This window comes from Mesoplodon mirus (assembly GCF_964341445.2).
Source record: "Mesoplodon mirus genome assembly, chromosome: 11".
Taxonomy (NCBI): domain Eukaryota; kingdom Metazoa; phylum Chordata; class Mammalia; order Artiodactyla; family Ziphiidae; genus Mesoplodon; species Mesoplodon mirus.
In genome coordinates this window covers 102292157-102312718 of record NC_138987.1, presented here as the reverse complement: position 1 = coordinate 102312718, position 20562 = coordinate 102292157, and the positions used below count along the sequence as shown (strand labels likewise).

The window sequence follows — 20562 nt, the reverse complement described above, 5'->3', positions numbered from 1 at the left end:
TTTACTTGAGGCAGGAACCACAGACAGTTAAAAGACGTGGAGGTAATTTCAAGGCTTATGTCAGCCAGCCAGTTTCCAAAATCATGTAACTAAATGCACCCTTTTCTCTTTCCAAGAAGTCAAGGTTTTGATAAAAATTTTAAGCCGCTGGAGAAGCTACTACATCCGTCCTGTGGAGAATGTCTGTGAAGAATCTTACACTTTCATCTTCCAGCCATGCCCCCAGCTCATCTTCACCTATGAAGCTGCTTACGGAGAGAACAGGCTTCTAGGCATATAAGATGAAAGAACAGACTTAAGAGTTCAGCATTTGTGGTGGCTCCCTTTTCTAGACACACAGTCAGTATACAAGTAATAACAGGGACTTCCCTGGTGGTCCAGTGGTTAAGAATCTGCCTTCCAGTGCAGGGGATGCAGGTTCGATCCCTGGTTGGGGAACTAAGATCCCACATGCCACGGGGCAACTAAGACTTGATGCAGCCAAAAATAAATAAATTTAAACAAAACAAAAAACTATAGTCCAATAAAATTTGAAAAAAATACAATAACAAAACGCAATCACTTAGCACCAGAGTAAACCAGAGCACTTACTGTTAGAGGCACAGCCCGGTCTGTTCCCAGCGCTAAGCGTTTCCTAGGATTGGTCTGCGTCCCAGTGCGATGGTGGGTAGGGTCCAGATCTCACATCACCAGTAACAGAAACGCCCTTGTTGCTGTGACCGTGATGCTCTGGGGAAGGACACGAACACGAGTAATGAAGTACTGATCACTACGCTGTTACCAAAACCACTTCCGTGTTCTCTGAGTTTAAACTTACCAGAAAAGAAAAGTGACTCCATGGTTCAGCATCCAACACAGCACCCCAGGGCTGGGTCTCAGGCTGACACCTGCAGAATGCTGCAAGTCCTAAAAGCAAGCAGGCGTGGCTGCGCCTCTGGAAACAATCTTCCAGATTTAAAGGGTTCATGTCACCGTGGAAACAGGGTGAATCACACACGAACACAGACACAGGGATCAGTCAGTACAGTGTGTCTCAGCAGTGAGATACTTTCTTCCAGGCCCAGGAGCAATTTAAACAAACTCAAGTAGTCAACTCTATAAACTCATGGAAGAGAAAGGAGCTCTAAAGCACCAAATAATCCCAGACTATCTCTTACAATACTTTAAATTTTTCAGGGACCTCCCTGGCGGTCCAGTGGTTAAGAGTCCGCGCTTCCACTGCAGGGGCCACGGGTTTGATCCCTGGTTGGGGTACTAAGATCCCGCGTGCCATGTGGTGCAGTAAGTACGTAAATAATTTGTCACAGCATCTTTACCTGCCACGGTTTTACATTAATACAGTAAGCCATTTTAATGCAGTTTATACATGTTTTGGTGTCAATTTTTCCAGACCAAGTCAGATATACTTTCTTGGTCATAAAGCAAGATGACCCGCTCTTCTCCGCAAGCCGGCGTCATACAGAGATTCCAGCCTTGAGCACATCCTGGCCACCAGGACTCGGGCACATCCTGGAAATTGGTGCATTTTACATCACAACCCTCGTGGACAGAATTGAGATGTTCTGAATTAAGAGAACGTTTCATCCTGCTTTTTAATTATTTGAATTAAGTGATGGTTAAGAGAACAAAAGATGCTCAGCATCACCGGAAGTCCAGAGACCCCTCTGGTGTACTCAGACCGGCTGCTCGGGAGCCGGCACTGACTGCTGGGCTGCTGCTCGGGGCTCTCGCCCCGGAGCCGCTTTCGTTCTCCAGCAAGTTCACCAGCTGTGCGAGTCGGCCTTTGGGTGTTGCCAGCTGTTTGCAGAACCTGCAGTCAAACCACATAGGTACGTACTTAAGATGACGAGGCTGATGGTCTGGAAGCAGCCCTCCCGAGTCGAGGCAGGGGGTTACTGTGTGAACAGAAAGAGGAGTCATCAGTGTCTTCAAGGCTCCTTTTATTACGCCCTCTGGTGTCTGCTCCCAACGCTGCCTGCAGCGGAGCACCATTCACAGAGTTGCGCTTTGCTGCTTCCCCCAGCGAGCACAGAAGGCCAACGACGAAGGGAAGCGGAGCCGGGATAACCCACAAACCAGCTGTGCGGGAGAGCAGAGGGACCTCACACAGGACGAGGGTGTCAGCACGGTGACCGTCTCACCACAGGACTTGGGAGGGATGATGGCACCAGAGTCCATAGGACACAGACCTCAGCCAGGGAACAGGGGAGGCAGAAAGAGGCCCTTTTGACCTGAAGAAGGAAATGAACAACTGGGACAGCAAGAAAAACACAGGTCTAGGAAAATGATCAATTGTCTTTTCCTTCGGTGCTGACCAAGAACCCAGCCACTTAGTACAGTTCTCTCACCAGAAATGGTCGTCCAGACTTAACGGGGAGGGGCCCGCCTTCTGGCTCTCCCTGGGGAAGGAGGCCCACACTTGCTCTAAACAGCTCACGGGAGGGTGCGGTGTGGCCAGGAGGGGCGGACGCCTGGGGGACAGCCCCCTGGGCTACAGCGGCGCTTGCGGTGTAGACGGGACGGTGCAAAGAAGGGGGGATGCGGGTCAACACTTCAGCACCTGACTTCCCCACCAGGTCGCGCTCCCAGGACGCGTCTGTCCGAGGGGGCGCCCCCTGCACCCCGGGGGGCACAGACGGGCACCTGTCCCCACACCACCCGAGGAAGTCAAGGAGACCCTAGTCCAGCAGGGTGGGTCTGGAACCGCCAGGCGCCAGGTCCAGGCTGGGAGAGGCCCCTGGTGCGGTGAGCAGCTGGGATAGACTGATGAACCTTGGCTGCCACGTGCGGTCCCACGGAGCTGGCTCAGCACCTGCCTACCTGCAGCGTCCCCGGGGCCCGGACCGCCCCACGCAGGACAAGGTACCTGCCGGTACCTCTGCAGGTTCCAAGGATGGGAGACGCCGGGGAAGCCCTGGACCCGAGTCAGAACCTCTGACTGCCGCCTGCCGCACACATGCCAGACGCCTTCGGGACAGTAGTGACCCCAAGGGGGTGCGAAGAGGAAGCGTGATGAGGGAGGCCCTCCGACAGCCCCTGGCGTGTTGTGACCGCTCAGCCCCTCTGCTGAGACGATAATGACCACCCTTGTTCAGGGAAAGGAAAAGAGACGCTCCCTGAACCCAAGCCCAGCTCACAGCCGACCCTTGTGGGGAGTGGAGAACAGGGGGGCTCCACCAAGGACAGATCCTGGTCCTCTGGGGAAGAGGACACATTCTCCTGGCATCAGGTGTGTTGCTGAGACTTGACATGAGATACTGCCTGCATGGAACTGGTCCAGAGGCTAGAAGCTGTTTCTACAAAGTGACCAGACAGCCCCTCTTGATGAAATTCTTGGTAAGTCTGTGTAAACAGACATAAGAAATTGAGAAGAGGGGAAAAAATCTTACCTACAATACCTTTCTTTCATTTCTATAAAACATCTCAAAATAATTTTAAAATTCTACGGGTATGACATTTGTCCCCATGTCAAGCCTTCAGGGAAAAGGCAAGGAACAGGCACAGCTTTTATATTAGCAGGAATCAGCAAGAGACTGAGGAAATGAATTTCTATGGGAAATGAAAAGGGGCTGTGGTCCAAAAACCACATCTCTGGCTCCTGTCCCCCCCAGGACACACCCAGGTAGAGAGACGACAGGCGAGAGGAGGATCAGCCTTTGGGAACCAGATGGTCAGCAGATGGCTTTTCCTCTAGAAAGCTTTCTGGGGGCATTGCTGATGCCCGTAAGGCACACTGGGGCTGACTGGTTTCTGAGGCCCCGGAGTTGTCACCACTTTACTACAGAGAACATAAACTAGCATTCTTTAATTCTGGTATTTTTCTCAAGAAACCTTCAGTGGCTTTTGCCAAGTGATCAGAAATCATGACATTCAATACAGCAGTTACGAGTTCTGCAGGACCGACCAACACAACAGTTCAAGCGAGGGTGCCAGAAGGGCGCGAGGCTGGGTTCCACACCTGCGTCCCACCATCACCCTCCCTCTACCTCAGACGCAGATGTTCCAGTCCCACCAAGAAGGGGGTGGGCCGCTGAGAAACAGTTTTTAACGTCAGCAAAACAGGGGAGCCGCTACCACCGCAGTCCTTACTAGGCGCCCCCTCCTCCTGTCCACGACCAGAGGGGACGCTGAGGTCCTCCTATCACTTGGGAACCCCGTGCTTGAAGGCCACGCTGTCTGGGTCTCTGCTGAGTAAAGCGTGGCCCTGCCTTACCCCTCCGCCGTGGAGAACGCAGACCTCAGCAGACCTCAGCCTCCGCAGCGCAGACCTCCCGCCAGCCGCCCTCCCGCCAGCCGCTCAGAAACGAACCGGCTCGGGTTAGTGCTTCAGTGCGTTCAGCCAATGGGCTTGAGGACCCAGAGTTTACATGGAAACACTGGAAAGAGAATATTCTATCATAAAAGGGAAGAGAAGGAAGACAACTCAGCAGCTCGCTCTCCCCCTACGAAGCAGCAGCGCTGCCGTCGGAACACACGGAGCAAAACCCCACTTCCCTCGCCTCTGGCTCCTCAATGAAGGACACCAAGACCCTGACCAGCATCCCTCCCCAAGACACAAAAACTCAGAATGCAAGACACACTGCCTGGTAAAGCTGCACAGACACACACACACATTCCAGACCTTTCTGACCAACTTCTAAACAGTATCGCTTTAGGAAGATTTAACTTAAAAAAATAAAAATTAAAAAATAAAGCACATTTAAAACATCAAGTTTTGGTGATCAGGATAGGTAAAGGAATTTTATTACAAATTTCAGGATTTAAAAAGTAACCTGTTACATTTACTAGGATAAATCTGAGATGACCTGTCTCGAGCACGTGTGTCCCGTCAGTGACACTGACCTCAGGCATGAAGAGACGCGGTCCCCCGTGAGGGGTGCGGCCAGCGGATGAGGCTACGCTGAGTCTCCACGGGCACGTGCTGACGGTGATCATTACGGTTTGTCACTGTGGCATTTGGGCCGTGACGAGCTCAGTGTAAGCCTCCGTTATGGAACTCTGAAAGCCGAGCTAGAACCTCAAGGGCAGCCTCTCTTTCCTGCTTTTTACTTCGATGATATTTAGGAGACTTTGTGTACTGAATGAGAGTTATGGTTCACTGGCCTGTAAGCCCACGTGTGGAAACCCTTATCACCTGGCAAGAGACGGCTGAGGAGCGGCCTGACTGGGAAGGAGGCTGAGGCCAGAACCTGGGAATCACACTAGTTCAGGTCATGGACAGCGATGCCCAGCAAGAGAGACGCTGCCGGCCGGCGAGTCCCTGTCGGCTCAAGGGTGCCCACAGACAGAAGGGCTGGAAGCAACCTCGATAGGCCAGCTAAGCCACCCTCCAGCTTCCGAATGCGGAGACAAACTTGCCCCGCGGTCACGGGCAGGGGCCCCGGGTCTCTTCTCTTGTACGTTTAAAGACTAAAGGCAGCGTCTTTACAAGGGGAACTGCGGGAAGCATCGGGCGAGCCCTCCGCACGGGGCCTCGGGGCACCCTGGGGCGAGGCGGGCAGGGCAGTACCTGAGAGGCAGCTGAGACCCGGCAGAGCACGTGGGCTGCGGGACTGAGGGCGGCAAGACCAGAGGGGCTGAGAGACCCCAGGCGCCCCCACGGGGACCCTCGCCCTGAGACTGGCTCTCACAGGACGACGTTATCCCCGGGGGGCGTTTGGCAGCTCGGGGAGACGCGTGGGGTGGGGCTGTCACCCCAGGGAGGGCGCTCCGGGGCTGGGGGGGTGGGCTGCGCACCCACAGGGCACAGGCCCCCAGGCCCGGGAGCTACCCAGGGGCCGTGGACGCCAGGCGGGGGCCGCTTTACACACAAGACCCTGAACCTAGCAGGCGCCCAGGCCCGGGACCTCCAGTCAGACCACCGTGTGCAGCCTCCAGCTCAAGCCCTAACACATGGGTCGGCCCCCTGCCCTGCGGACCCAAGTCCTCCTGACCCCAGAGTGTCCAAGGGATGTCCAGCCAGCTCCTGGCCGCTCCAGTCCAGTTGACACAACTAAAACCTCACACCTTTTTGTCTTCTCTCTCCGAAAAATCTACTTCCTTCTCAGAGCCAGTGCCACCCCAACTACCACCGCCAGGATGGCAACGGCGGCGGCTGCCCCTCCGAAGAGCAGGAGGGACTTGCCCGCGGGCGGCGGGCCAGCTTTCTCGGGGCTGCCCGGGGAGGGCCCTGCCCCCAGCCCCCCACGCCCGCGGGCCGCCTGCTCTCCGCCCAGCGGGGCTGCTGGGGGCTCCACTGGGGGCTCTAGCGGCGGGACCCCCTCCTGCTCCAGTTTGGCAGCTTCAGACGCGGCCGCTCCCGCCTCTTCTTCAGTAAGTTCCACGAACAGAGAGGTCGTGGGACTGGCTGTCTGGACGGCCGACCCCTCGGGGCCAGGCTCCCCGGCCGCCATCAGGGCAGGGGCCGCCGCGGCCGCCGCCTCCGCGCCCTCAGGAATCTCCTCCTTCTCCACGTGCACGATGTCAGAGTTGGAGGAGTTGTTCTCACTCTTCTCTCCGGCCCCGTTGCTGTCCAAGCTCTTGACTTCTTCGGGGTCCACCGTGACCTGCTGCCACGACTCGGGACCCAGGGACACCGGTGGGCTCTCAGTGCGCCAGCTCTGGCTGCTGGACAGTGACACGGGGAAGCCCTCGGCCTGCCAGGACGCCGTGGCGGTGGTCGGAGACTCCGGGGGGCTGGCGAGCGTGGAGCCGCCACTGGGCAGGATGTAGATGTCGTTGCTGTCCTCCGCGGCGCCCGCGGGGCGCTCCTCGTCCTCCGGCTCCAGGGCAAAGACAGCGCCCTAGGAGATGAGGGGGGCGGTCAGTGCAAAGAAGGGGAAACAGATCTAAAGTAAATGTAAATCTGGAGGCAGCCCCTTTCCTAAACTGAACTTCCAGGGGTAAACACACTGTTTAAACCTACAGTTTTTGGACTGAACGTGTTTGCTTGTAGACCAACACAGAGGAAGCATTTTTAACAAGACGGTACTCTGACCAGTTTCTTCAAAGCTGAAAAAGCAAAAAGCTGATTTATATTCTATTCAATGTATACACATTTAATGCAATAAATAATGCAACGCAGCGGAGAAAAAGGAAGGCAGCTTGTGCCCTACGGATCTATTGCTCGGCCGGGCTGGTGCCGTCAGGAGCCCAGACGGGGAAGGACGCGTTTTGCTGGCAGCTGGGGTGGGTGCGGGAGCCTGGCGGAGGGACGTGGGAAGAGCCGGGAAGTGCCACCGCCCAGCAGAGGCCCAGAAACGTCAGCCGGGGGCGGGAAGCAGCCTGCCGTGACCAGGGAGGGTGCTGGAAGCAGACGCCACGGCCCTGACTCAACGGCACGGGAACGGTCATTGGTACTCGGTCATGGATGAAGCCGCCCCGACGACGGGGAGGGTGCAGGGCCGCAGTCCTCCCGCCCTCCTGGGGGTGGGAGCCACACAGCAGCAACACGGCCACGGGGGCTCCAGGCTCCCTGCGGGGGCTGTGTCGGCTCCAGTCACAAGGAAGAACATGACTCAATTTTGGTTCTTGACAAATGCACGATCTAGACATGAGGACCGACACAGGAGGCACACATTTCACCGCGACACCGGCAGCCCTAAGGCAGGGGACGCACGGGGACCAGGAGGTTCGTGGCGGAGATGGACAGGAAGTCACCCAGAGTCTGGACGACACCCGCAGATGCTACGGAGTCTGCAGAGCAAATGCAAGCAAACTAATTCCCACTTTATTTTGTGATTACGGCCGCCATTTATATGAAGTAGAATAGTTCTGTTCTGTAGTCAAGACCAGAAGCTTTGCGGTCACACTCGAGTTATCTGGAGATAAGGAATATAATCCCTTGTGTTCCCTACCCTTAGAATCACATCTGCAGCCCCTCGACGGCGCTGCTCCTCAAAGGGAGGGCCTGAGGGTCAGAGGGACCCACGTGCTCACCAGTGGGAACTCCCACCAAGGGCTAAAAACAGAGCCTCTAACAGCAAGAAGGATTTAAAAAGCAAAAGCAAAACAAAGGAACCATAACAAAACAGGTAAAAACTTTAATCCTCAGAAAGGAGACCTTTGCTACTTCTTATTTAGGGCTCGAAGCCAAAACCAGTGAAATGGAAATTTCACAAGTTGCATTGTGAAGAAATGAGGGAAAAGTTAACAAACTAAAACAGAATTTAGCATACAACTACTGTTCTCTTTATTTTTAACAGCTCAAAGCTGAGAGTCAGAAACATTCTTCGTCCCGTATCTGGAAGACTTCTTCATCCAACCAAGATACTGGATCAACATGGTTGTCAAGCGACAGCTCTGGGGGACGATATGGCCCAAAAGCCAGTTAGACTTAGTTGCCTTTTTCCTTGCTGTCATGGACTCTCTACCTTACAACTTATTTCTGTATTTGGGACGTGATTATTTTAATGATGATTCACCAAAAATTTTGTGCTTTTATGTAAGAAGTTTTAAAGAAAGAATAGATGACCACTGACCTGGTCATCTGAAGCAAAAATATAAAAATAGAGGCCTCTCCCTTGACAATTACTGTCATTAATGAAGACTAGGCTTTCAATAAAAGATAAAGCACTGTTTTGGGTAATACTTTACCTAAAACTTAGCACATTAGGGGACTAACATCTACAACTAGGCTTAGATCCATTCCAACAATTTAAATAATTTTTAGCACAAAATATGTATATTGCTGGAAACAGCCATCTCCTTAGTCCCACTGTACAAAAAACAGAAAGGAGTAACTTCAAGGGCTCAAAAATATAAAACAGATTGGGACCAACTAGAGTTTACATATGCACGGAGGGGGAACTCCCTGGCGGCCCAGCGGTTGGGACGCCACAGTCTCACTGCCGATCCTTGGTTGGGGAACTACAGCCTGCAAGCCACACAGCGTGGCCAATAAGTAAATAAATACGTACAAAGAATCAGAAAACTATATTTTGTTTAAACACCTGAAGCCCAGAGAGATCAGGTAACTTGCCCAAGGTCCCTCAGCTGCTGTGAGAATTGGACGTCAGGGTCCTTTTGAAGACTTTACTGAAATTAATTCATTTCACTTTCACAGATAAGGAAACTAAAGCAACTGAGATGGGTAAGTAATTGGCCTGAAGTCCAAAGCTGGGACTGGATCTAACCAGGCCGCTTACCTGCAGGGCCCACGCTTTCGTCAACTGTGCTCCCCTAACGCTCGAGCCCAAGGCACCCCCAACCCCGGACTTCCACACTGGTGCTTTTTCCTCAGTTTACAGCAAGAAGCAAATGGAAAAGGTTATTCTTGGTGTTTTCGTGAACAAAGATGTGTTCATGAAACCCTTCAAAGAAAAAGGGAAGCAGAGAAGAAACTGAACTACGGAGGAGAGGGACTCTCGTAGAACAAACGTAAGATAAAATGTAAGCGTAACCTTGGTTTAGTGGTAGGAACAAAGTACAAACCGCTTGGAGATCACTCAAAGAACCATTTCGAAGTGTGCAGCAGTGCGTCACCACGTCTGTATTAACCACGTTTGCTTTGAGTTTTGTTTTGGTTCACACCAGTTACAAATCGTTCTGCCACTTCAAGCAGTGTTTCACACGCAGGGTCACAGCTGCCAATGAACTTAACTGTTCCAGCTGAGGACGCCAGGGCCGACTCCCAAGACCCCACTCCCTGGTAACTCAGAGACCCACGTCCCCTGGCGTGTACCAGCCAACCCTTATCACTACGATCTCTCTCTCAAGTATTCACCGGAAAAGACAAACACAGATACCTTGCTTCTCTACATTCAGCCAAACAGGGTACTAACGACCAAATGCCTCTTAGATCGCTATTGACCTAAAATAAGAAAAGAGGGCTTCCCTGGTGGCGCAGTGGTTGGGAGTCCGCCTGCCGATGCAGGGGACGCGGGTTCGTGCCCCGGTCCGGGAAGATCCCGCATGCTGCGGAGCGGCTGGGCCCGTGAGCCATGGCTGCTGAGCCTGCGCGTCCGGAGCCTGTGCTCCGCAACGGGAGAGGCCACAACAGTGAGAGGCCCGCGTACCGCAAAAAGAAAAAAAAAAAAAGAAAAAAAAGAAAAGAGAGGGAATTCCCTGGTGGTCCAGTGGTTAAAACTCCACACATTCACCACCAAGGGCCCGGGTTCGATCCCTGGTCTGGGAACGAAGACCCACAAGCCTTGCAGCGCAGCCAAAAAAATAAAAATAAAACAAAAACAACAAAAAACCCCAAAGAAAATACTGTGAGAGAGACTCAGAGAAGTAACTTTCCACCTAATGTGATGACCAAGACCACAAAGAATACATTTTAAACACAGTGCAGTACACACGCACATGCACACGCACAAATAAAACAGACAGATCTCATGAAACACTAAACCAAACCCTTACTACACTGAAACTACTTCAGTTGCAAAACCCACTTAACTGATTTTAGATCACAAACTGTGTCACCTTCCACACTCTGTTCTAACCAGTTCTGACCTAAAAGTTCCCAAGAGACAGTCTTCAAACATCCTTGATTAAAACAAACTTTTTGAGGTTTGCAGTTCTTAAAACAGAAATGAGAAGCTTCAAGTCAGAAAAAATAGACAAAAATTAATTTTATTCAAACTATTTAATATTATTACAGATGACATTTCCCCCAGTAATCCTTCATGTAATCTAAATGTTTCACAGTAAGTATTCAGGTTAGCACATGCCGCAGGAGAAAACCCAGGAGAAGCCCGCCCCGCGGTGGCCCCTTGCGGGCTCGCAGGCCTAGCAGCAGGGGGTGGGCTGTCCCGGCTCACAGCCGTCTGTGCCTGGCTGTGCCCGACTGCTGCCCGACAAAGACAGTCACCACCAAAACTTGAAGGAAACTTCAATCAGACTCGAGAAGCGGAAAAACAAACACTCTTAGGGATGCATCTGAAAAGCTGATATTTGTCAAAATGTAATGTTCTCACAGAACACTTTTTCACACCATCACTTTTGTGAGCTACAGAAGCTGCTCTTCCATACTGTAATTGATGAAACTGAGGCTCAGCGAAGTTAAATGAATTCCCCCCAAAACTCAGGGCTAATATTTGGCAGAGTTGGGGTCACAAACAAATTGTGATTCCAATCAACACCCTCCATCAGAAATGGGCAGATCCAGCAGGCAGACAATCAGCGGGATACAAAGGACATCTACAGACCACTTCCATCCAACCACAGCAGGATACACCTTCTTCCCAAGCTCACAGGGAATATTCACCTAGACCAAATTCTGGGGCATGAAACATACCTTAACAAATTTAAAAGAACAGAATTATACTATGTCTGCTCTCAAACCGCAATGGAATGCAACTAGAAATCAATAACAGAAAGACAGCTAGAAAATCCTCAAGTACTTGGAGATTAAACAATATATTTCTAAATAACACATGGATCGAAGAATAAATCTCAAGAGAAATTTTAAAAATCTTTTTTTTTTTTTTTTTTTTTGAGGTACACGGGCCTCTCACTGTTGTGGCCTCTCCCGTTGCGGAACACAGCCTCCGGACGCGCAGGCCCAGCAGCCATGGCTCACGGGCCCAGCCGCTCCGCGGCATGTGGGATCTTCCCGGACCGGGGCACGAACCCGCGTCCCCTGCATCGGCAGGCGGACTCTCAACCACCGCGCCACCAGGGAAGCCCTAAAAAATCTTTTGAAGTAAATTAAAATACAACTTATTAAAATTTGTGTGAGACAGTGAAAGCAGTGCTTAAGTGGAAAGTTACAGCATTGAATGCATACATTAGAAAAGAAGAAAGATCAAAAATCAATCATCTAAGCCTCCACCTTAGGAAACTAGAAAAAGCAGAGTAAATTAAATCCAAAGTAAGCAGAAGATAATAATAAAAAGAGAGCAGAAATCAATGAAATTGAAAATAGGAAATCAACAGAGAAAATCAACAAAACCAAAAACTGGTTCTTTGAGAAAATAAATAAAATTAATAAGCCTCGGGACTTCCCTGGTGGTGCAGTGGTTAAGCATCCACCTGCCAATGCAGGGGACACGGGTTCAAGCCCTGGTCCAGAAAGATCCCACATGCTGCGGAGCAACTAAGCCCACGCACCACAACTACTTAGCCTGCGGTCTAGAGCCCGCGAGCCACAACTACTGAACCCGCAAGCCACAACTATTGAAACCTGCGTGCCTAGAGCCCGTGCTCCGCAACAAGAGAAGCTACCGCAATAAGAAGTACGTGCACCACAACGAAGAGTAGCCCCTGCTTGCCACAACTAGAGAAAGCCCACACAGCAACGAAGACCCAACACAGAGAAAAATAAAAATAAAGTAAAATAAAATAAAAAAGGAACTACAGACCCACACATTGCATAGACTTAAAGACAGGATATTTTTGAGACATTTGGAAATTTGAATGCTAACAGGATATTTGATGATATGAAGAAATTATTTTTAATTTTTTTGTGATGTGACAATGGTATTGTGATTTAAAATAAAAAAAGAACCTTTATTTTTCAGAGATACATAGTGAAATCTTTACAGATAAAATTATAGGATGTCTGGATTTTGCTTCAAAATACTACTACTGTATTAACAGGGGAAGTGATCAGGATGTGAATAAAGCATAACTGGCAGTAAATTAATGACTGCTAGGACTAAGTGACGGGGGTTCATTATACTCCCGTGTCTGTTTTCATATATATACAAAATACTCCAAAAGAAAACTTTTTAAAAAAGTAAGTAGTGTAGAGAATTTAAAAAATTAAAATCCACTGTACCTTCCTCCAAAAAAAGAAAATATGAATAGCTCTATGCCAACAAATCTGAAAATTTAGGGATAATATTCTAGAAAGATTATCAAAAGTTGACAAGAAAAAACAGAAACCTTCCCTCAAAGAAAGTACCAGGTGGTTTTGAAGGAATGTTATAGGAAGCAAGGCACAGATGATCCGAGTCTCCTAAAAACTCTTCCAGAGTACAGAAAAGGAGGAACCATTCTTCCCAACTCTAAATTCTTTTATGAAGCCAGCACACCCTTAAAACTGAAACCAAACAAGAAAAAGTACAGGCCAACCTCACTCATCGGGACTGATACAACTAAATGGTGGAACGATTAAAGGAAATTTAACTCACATTAACATCAGAAAAGATAAGGATGGATTCTAATACCAATTCTGTTAATATGGTGCTGATTAGTACAATACATTTTTTTTAAAAAGATAGGCTCATCAAGGAGAAAAAATTGACATTATTCACACATGGTGTGATTTTCTATCTAGAAAACCCAAAGGAGCCCAGAGATAATCAGAATAATAAGGCAGTTGGACAAATCTGCTGGATATAAAGTCAATGTGGAAAAGCCAGCTTGACAAAGGAGCCATAGTTATGCACGACGTTAACACTGGGGGAAACTGGGTGAAGGGCATGTGGGGATGCTTTATCTTTGTAACTTTCTTGTAAATCTAAAATTATTCCTAAATAATCTTATTTTAATAAATAATTTTAAAAATTAGTAAGTCTGACAATATTAAGTGTTGGGGAGGAGGTACAACGACAAAAATTCTCATATTTAAGAAGAAAAACTCTTATATGCTGTTGACAGAGGGCAAGCTGGAAACCACTGTGGAAAACACTTTGGCATCATCTTGTAAATTAGAACATGTCTATACTCTTGGAACCAGAAATTCTACTCCCAAGTATATACCCAGAGAAACTCCTGCACATATGGATGAGACTCTTTCCAACAGCAAAAAGGGAGAAATGTCTACTGGCAAGCCTTAGATAAATAAACTACAGATAAATTGTGACATATTTACACATGGAAACCAAACGCCCATCAACACATCAACTTGGATCATGTGTTCTCAAAGGGGATGAAGTCGAGGGTTAAAACTGGTCTGGGGGGCTTCCCTGGTGGCACAGTGGTTGAGAGTCCGCCTGCTGATGCAGGGGACACGGGTTCGTGCCCCAGTCCGGGAAGATCCCACATGCCGCAGAGCGGCTGGGCCCGTGAGCCATGGCCGCTGAGCCTGCGCGTCCGGAGCCTGTGCTCCACAACGGGAGAGGCCACAACAGTGAGAGGCCTGCGTACCGCAAAAAAACAAAACAAACAAACAAAAAAAACCTGGTCTGGGGAGATGTGAGCAATCTTAGATATTACAAAGGCCCGTGGCCCTCCAAAAGGCCCCAGTACATAAACAGACTTATATCTGTGCTTTTAAAATTTCACGTGGGGAGGAAGGAGATGATAAGGATAAAAATGTCTAAAAAGGAACCTTAGGGGGGTGATAATGAAAAAACAATTGAGAAACAATGACCTAGGTGAATCTTAAGAATACAACACTGAATGAAAACAGCAAGTTACAGAAGGAGACATATTATACTATTTACATAAAGTTCCAAACATACAAAATAATATACTGTCTAGGGATATATACATATTAAAACTATAATTCAGAATAGAAGTTGCCCTTGTGAAGTAGGTAGGAACATGTGGATATCTAGGAGGAGTATATAAGGAGACTCAAAAGTGTTGGCTGTGTTCTTTTCTTCGACTGGGAGAGGTGTTCATTTATTATTCCTCACCTCTAAAGTGTAAGTATATAAAAGTTATTACATACTTATTATATAGTTTTTCTCAGTATATGTTATTATATACTTTTATATACTAAGTATACAGAAGTTATTTATATACTTTTTGCTAGTATGAAATGTTTCATAGTTATAACCACTTAAAAATACCACACAGGGGGACTTCCCTGATGGCACACTGGTGAAGACTCCACGCTCCCAATGCAGGGGGCCCGGGTTCAATCGCTAGTCAGGGAACTAGATCCCACATGCATGCTGAAACTAAGAGTTCACATGCCACAACTAAGGAGCCCGCATGCCGCAACTAAGGAGCTGGCGAGTTGCAACTAAGGAGCCCACCTGCTGCAATTAAGACCCAGCGCAACCTAATAAATAAATAAATATTTTTTAAAAAAACACATGAATTTAGGAGTAAAATCTTAGTTTAACTTAAACTGCAAGAATAGTCTTTCCACTGATCACCATCCAATCACAATATTAAATAACACTGCACAATAATGTTAATGATATTTAACCTATGCTTTTAAAAACAACCATGAGGGGCTTAATTATTTTTTCTTTTAAGAAGATTTAAAAAAAAACAAAAACACAAACGTGGAAGCGCATACCCAGCCACCTTGCTGAACGATGTCCTCGGCGGCATGGTCCTCCAGGAAAGTCACACCAAACTGCAGCAATGCACTCAAAGGTTCCTGACCACGTCTTGTCAACTCCAAAAGCATTTGCCGTAGCAAAATCAGAGGCACCAAAACCTTTAAGGCAAAGATGAGAGAGTAAAAAACAAACTGAAATTCTTACAGTTCATTTTATATGTTCAACTACTAGAAAATACACTCCAGTGCATCATAATGAACTCCATTTTTATTATAATAAAGGAAATAAAATAGTGACCCCTACCAGAATTTTTTAGAATAATGCATGTATGTTTTATACCACAGGATGGTAGAAATAATATTATATGAAAACAACCGGGCCTGTGTGTGTATGTGTGTGTGTGTGTGTGTGCGCGCGTGCGTGTGCGTGTGTAACAACATATGTATAGGAAATTCACTGAAGCATTATTTATAATAGCAAAAGACCGGAAACAACCCAACAGACCAAATTTTGGTCATCCAGTAAAATATCAAGTAGTTGTTAAAAAGAATAAGATCGTCCACTGCCCAACTACCAAGATTTACTTTCAGTGAAAAAAGGTAAAGGAGAGTATGTACAATAATGGTACCATTATTCTTAACATTATTGTTAACAGAACATTTACACACATGTTTGTATTTCTGAAAAATACCTAAGAAACTGGTGATAGTGGTAGCCTAAAAAGAGGAAAGCTAGGTAAGTGGTGACAAGGGTGGGAAAATATTTTCAAGTGTATGTCTTCTGTACTTTGTGCATTTTGTACCATGGGCTTTTATTCTATTTGAAAACAAGAACTTTCAAAATTATGAGCTATCTTAGACAAGTCATCAAAAACCAGAGGTGTTATTATCACTCCTTATAACCTTATGGCTCAGTATTTTAAAATCATAAAAATTTACTTCGGAGACTAACTAGAGTCCCTTTCCTTCCAAAAAAAACCCCTGCATACTGAAAAGAACTAAGTACTTTCAGTTAACTATCTGCATGCAATCTCTTCTGTCTAAAACATCAAGAGGTCTCCACATAACTGGGAAGGACCGTGAAAGGAAATGAAACCAATTCCAGTTTCCTGTCACTGACCCTCCAAGGTCATAGCTGAGGGATTACAACACATTTCTGCAAAAGAGAACAAACAGAAAAGAAGATGAGTTTATATCCTCACTAATATTCTTTGGGTTTTTTTTTTTTTTAAGTAAAAGCAGCCCTGAAGGAATCTCTATCAAAGTCTGAAAGAAAAATGCAAAAAACATACATCTTCACTGTTTGACATTCTAAAAGAACTCCAGCCCCCAATGCAGTAAAAACCCCTCTCTTCTTAGCACCAATGGAGGGGTACAGGGCTATAAAGAAGACTGTGTTAGGCTTTTTCTACAATCAGAAACCTGTTAACACTTTTGAAAACAGAAATGAACATGGGTGTTCATCCAGCCTAGTATTCTGTCTCAGCTGGAGCAGGAGAGGAGCTTGTGAACCAGCCCTGCAGACTCACATCACACCAGCTCCAAAGGCCTGGGACGTTCCATACCTCAAAACATTCTCATTTCCCATAATAATCTATGAACATGCATATTTTAAAGTTACTCATGTTTAAGGTCTATTACCTCTTAAAAAAATGAGTTGCAAATATTTCATACTTGCTATATAAAAATAACTCTTATTTGTTCCAAATTTACCTCTTTCATGTATCAGATGTAGTTGCCCCCATTTCACTATGTAATAATCTAGAGATAAATCTGTAATCCTCTTTCACTACTGTCTTTAGTCCTTAACCGTATTCCCTCTCATTCACTATACTTTTTACGCTGAAATCTACTAATTTTTTAGTCCGTTCTTCACATAGCAATTCCTCCACTGTTTTTATCATTTAAGTTATCCTTTCCTGGATCTTCTCCATCCCAATTACATCTTTCTTGAAATGCAGTGAGTGCAGAAACTTCCTTTTACAAGACTAACATCTTCTATTTCGTTGACAACACTCTTGGTTATACGTGTCCTGTCTGCTTCACCTATGTGACACACTATCTTCAAGGACCCACTACACTTTATAATTTAGACTGTCTTTATGTACTCATACCCACTTGCCCTCTAATTGCTATGATCACACACAAAGCTTCATGAATATTTCTACAACTGACCTCCATCAAGTCCGCATTTTATATCATGTGTACACCTGATATTTTTTGTACTTCACCTCCCACAGTATTAAAAAACTTTTAAAATAAAACTGGATCCCCAAGTATCCATTCCTAAAAGGTCCCACTATTTCTATCTCTAGCACTAAAAAGCAACCAAGCAGTCTTACATTTTGAATTCTTTTCTGTAAGTCATTTCCTTACTGGATAACAGGAATCGCACAACTCATGTAAGTTATTGGTTTGTTCAATAACTTCTGCAGTAGATGCTAAGGTGCTTCTGACCATCAGAAAAGGTTATCTCCACTTTCTGTCTCCCCATATACACCACGTGGTGTCTTCCTCCAACAGGTTATATGCACTTAGCTAACAGTGTTATCCGTCTACTAAAGAACGTATGAGCTTGCCTGGTGCAGAAATGACGTATATCAATTTATAGCTCCAAGAATCCCTTCCGGGAAAATACTGTGATGATAATTACACATTTTGGTCCATGAATCTACTCTTTAACCCTTCTATATCTCAGCAATTCTAGTAAACGTCACACCCCACAAATTTTATCTAAACCTAATCCATTGATTAGGTTTGAATGCCTTTGAAATATCTGCTTCAAAATAAAATTTAAGAGAAAACCAGACATTATGTGTCACTCAGTGTGATGTCACAGGAAATAGAGAACACCACCACTGACACGGTCTTGCCACAAAGATTAAACCTGAATATGATCAGGCCTCTAGAGCAACCTACCAATGGGAAGAAGATACAGTGGGCCCTTGAACAGCAAGGGTCTGAACCGGAGGAACCACGGGTACTGAGGGCTAACTCTAAGCGATACACTGAGTTCTCCCCACAGTACTACCCCATCCGCAGATGCAGAACTGCATGTATGGAGGGATGCATGTATGGGACAGGAGGGCCAACTTTAAGTTATATGAAGATTTGCGGCTGGAGGGAGGGTCGGTGCCCCTAACCCCCGCATTGTTCAAGGGTCAGCTGTGCATGTTAGCTGGCATCTCAGTGATGCAGTCAATAAAATCCAGGAGGTAGAAAATTTAACAGAACAAATAATCTGTAAGTAATTAGAGGAAAAAAAATAAAAACAAAACCCAAGAGGAAGAGTAAGTCTGCAAATTAAGAGACTTAGGTCACATATTATGTGATCCTATGTATATAAAATGCCCGGAACAAGCAAATTCATACGGACAGAGTCAAGCCATATGGCCGGGGGCTGGAAGGAACAGGAAATGGGGAGTGACTACTCTAAGGTACGGGGCTTCTTTCCCGGAAGATAAAAATGTTCTGGAATTAGACAGTGGAGATGGCTGCACAACTCTGTGATTGTACTAAACAACATTAAACTGTATATATCAGAAAGGTAAATTTTATGGTATATGAATTATATTTCGAAAAAATTTTTAAAGACAAGACATATCAACCAAATACAATGCACGAGCCTTGTCTGGATCTCGATTCAAACAAATCAGCTTAGGAAAATACCTTTGTGAAACACCTGGGAAAATTTGAATATACTGAATAAATAGACTATGTGCTGGTATTAGAATGACTGTTAATATCTGAGGTGTAATCATGGTATTCTCAGTTGTTAAAAAAGGGATATAATTATCCTTGGAAATACATACTAATGTATTTATAAGGTGTGCTTCAAGGTAATCTAGGGGTACAGTGTGGGGAACAGATGAAACAAGACCAGACACATACTGAAAGCCACCGAGGCTGAGTGACGGACACGGGTTTGTTACATTATTCGCTCCGCTTTGTGCACGCCTGACAATTTAATAATGAAAGGTTTTAAAAGATGAGTGATGTAATATGCCAGTAAAACTTAACCGAGGCAAATAGTTCACTCCTCTTTGCTCCCGTGTCTCTAAAGTCTGTTTATTACATGTGAGCACTGTGCCCTAACACTCTAGCGTTTCCCTTTAATGGCCACTCTCCTCTTTTTCTATAAGCAGGTAAGTTCATAGGAAAACCAATTCCCATGAGGAAAAATAAAAGAAAATTAAAGAATAACCTACAATTCTGAGATAACTACTATGGATTATTTAATGTTTTGGCATACATTCCAATTATTTTTCTTGGCATATACATACTATACAGCCTACATTTGTACATGTACTTAAAAAAATCATTCTATTAATATGGGTTTGTGACAGCTTTATTCCTCCACTTCTTCTGATCTATTTAAAGAGCATTATACCAAGATGCTTTTAAAATCCCTATACAGATGAACTGACATTCAGTTTGGAAACTTGGCATGCTTTGTGGACATTTTTTTCATTTGAGTCTTATGTACCTACCAGATAGCCATATTCATATAATGATGCTACATCAGAATTTTGCAAACGTTCACGCAAAATATAAAATGCAAAATATGGGCTAATTGCTTAAATAAGCCAATCTGATTCTGATTGGGGTGGAAAGAGGCATTTCAGTTTCCTATCATAATAAGCCAGGTTCTTTTTAGCCCTAAAGGACTTAGGAGAGGGATACTGGATTCATCAGAGCAAGTCATATTCTAATTGGCATGCTTCATTTACCTGAGGTATTCAAGCCACAGCCTTGGCAAGATGAGAGACTAAAATGAGGCAGGGAATGGGAAAAAAGGACAGGTGAAGAGGGAGAGTGAAGACTGGGGTTTACTCCAATTTTTTAGGATAAGCATAGGATGGGGGGGTGGGGGAGGCAGGGAGACACACGAGAGTTGATTGTGACAGTCCTAGACAAGGGTGACAGGAAAAGAACATAAAATAGCGGGAGAAGGCTAGTCATATTAGGTATCTAAATATTTGTTGGATATACTAAGAAATATATCATAGCCAAGTTCATTGTTATTTATAAAATGAGAGGTTTGTTTTATTCCACGAAAGCGAATGAAACAGTCAGATATTTTAACAAATTTTTTACAGCTAAGTAACATACTAAAACTCCATAATAGTGACTATTTGGTAACAAGGTTCCATGTGTTAAATCTAACATAATAGCCACTGTTTACAGAGTGCTTACTACAGGGCCAGACACTGCACTAAAATAAGCACTGAACCACACATCATGTCACTCAGTTCTAATAAAACTTCTGAAGTTAGTAGTATCATCTCCACTTCACACATGTGAAAATTAAGCCTTCAAGTGCTTAATTCACCTGTCCAAAGATATGCAGCTAGTCAGTGGCAAAGCTGATACTGAAACAAGTCCGATTACAGGCCTATGATGCTAATGATTATGCTATAATGCCTCCAAAGCCTGTATTAAGGTGAGTAAAA

The 20562-nt window shown here is 46.0% G+C and overlaps 1 protein-coding gene across 2 annotated transcripts in view; it reads right to left on the bottom strand.

Moving 5' to 3' along the window:
* Positions 1–4712: 4712 nt before the first annotated feature.
* The window catches only part of BCL2L13 (BCL2 like 13), a 62225-nt gene continuing 46375 nt past the window's right edge, over positions 4713–20562 (bottom strand). Inside the window, exons 6-7 of one of the 2 annotated variants that reach the window (XM_082635954.1) lie at positions 15125–15268; positions 4713–6782 (exon numbers count right to left, since the gene is read on the bottom strand). In XM_082635954.1, the coding sequence (XP_082492080.1) occupies positions 6033–6782; positions 15125–15268 (894 nt within the window). In that variant the 3' untranslated portion in view covers positions 4713–6032. Of the gene's footprint in view, positions 6783–15124; positions 15269–20562 lie in introns of those variants that run through there. The other variant, XR_014295309.1, reaches the window with a different exon arrangement.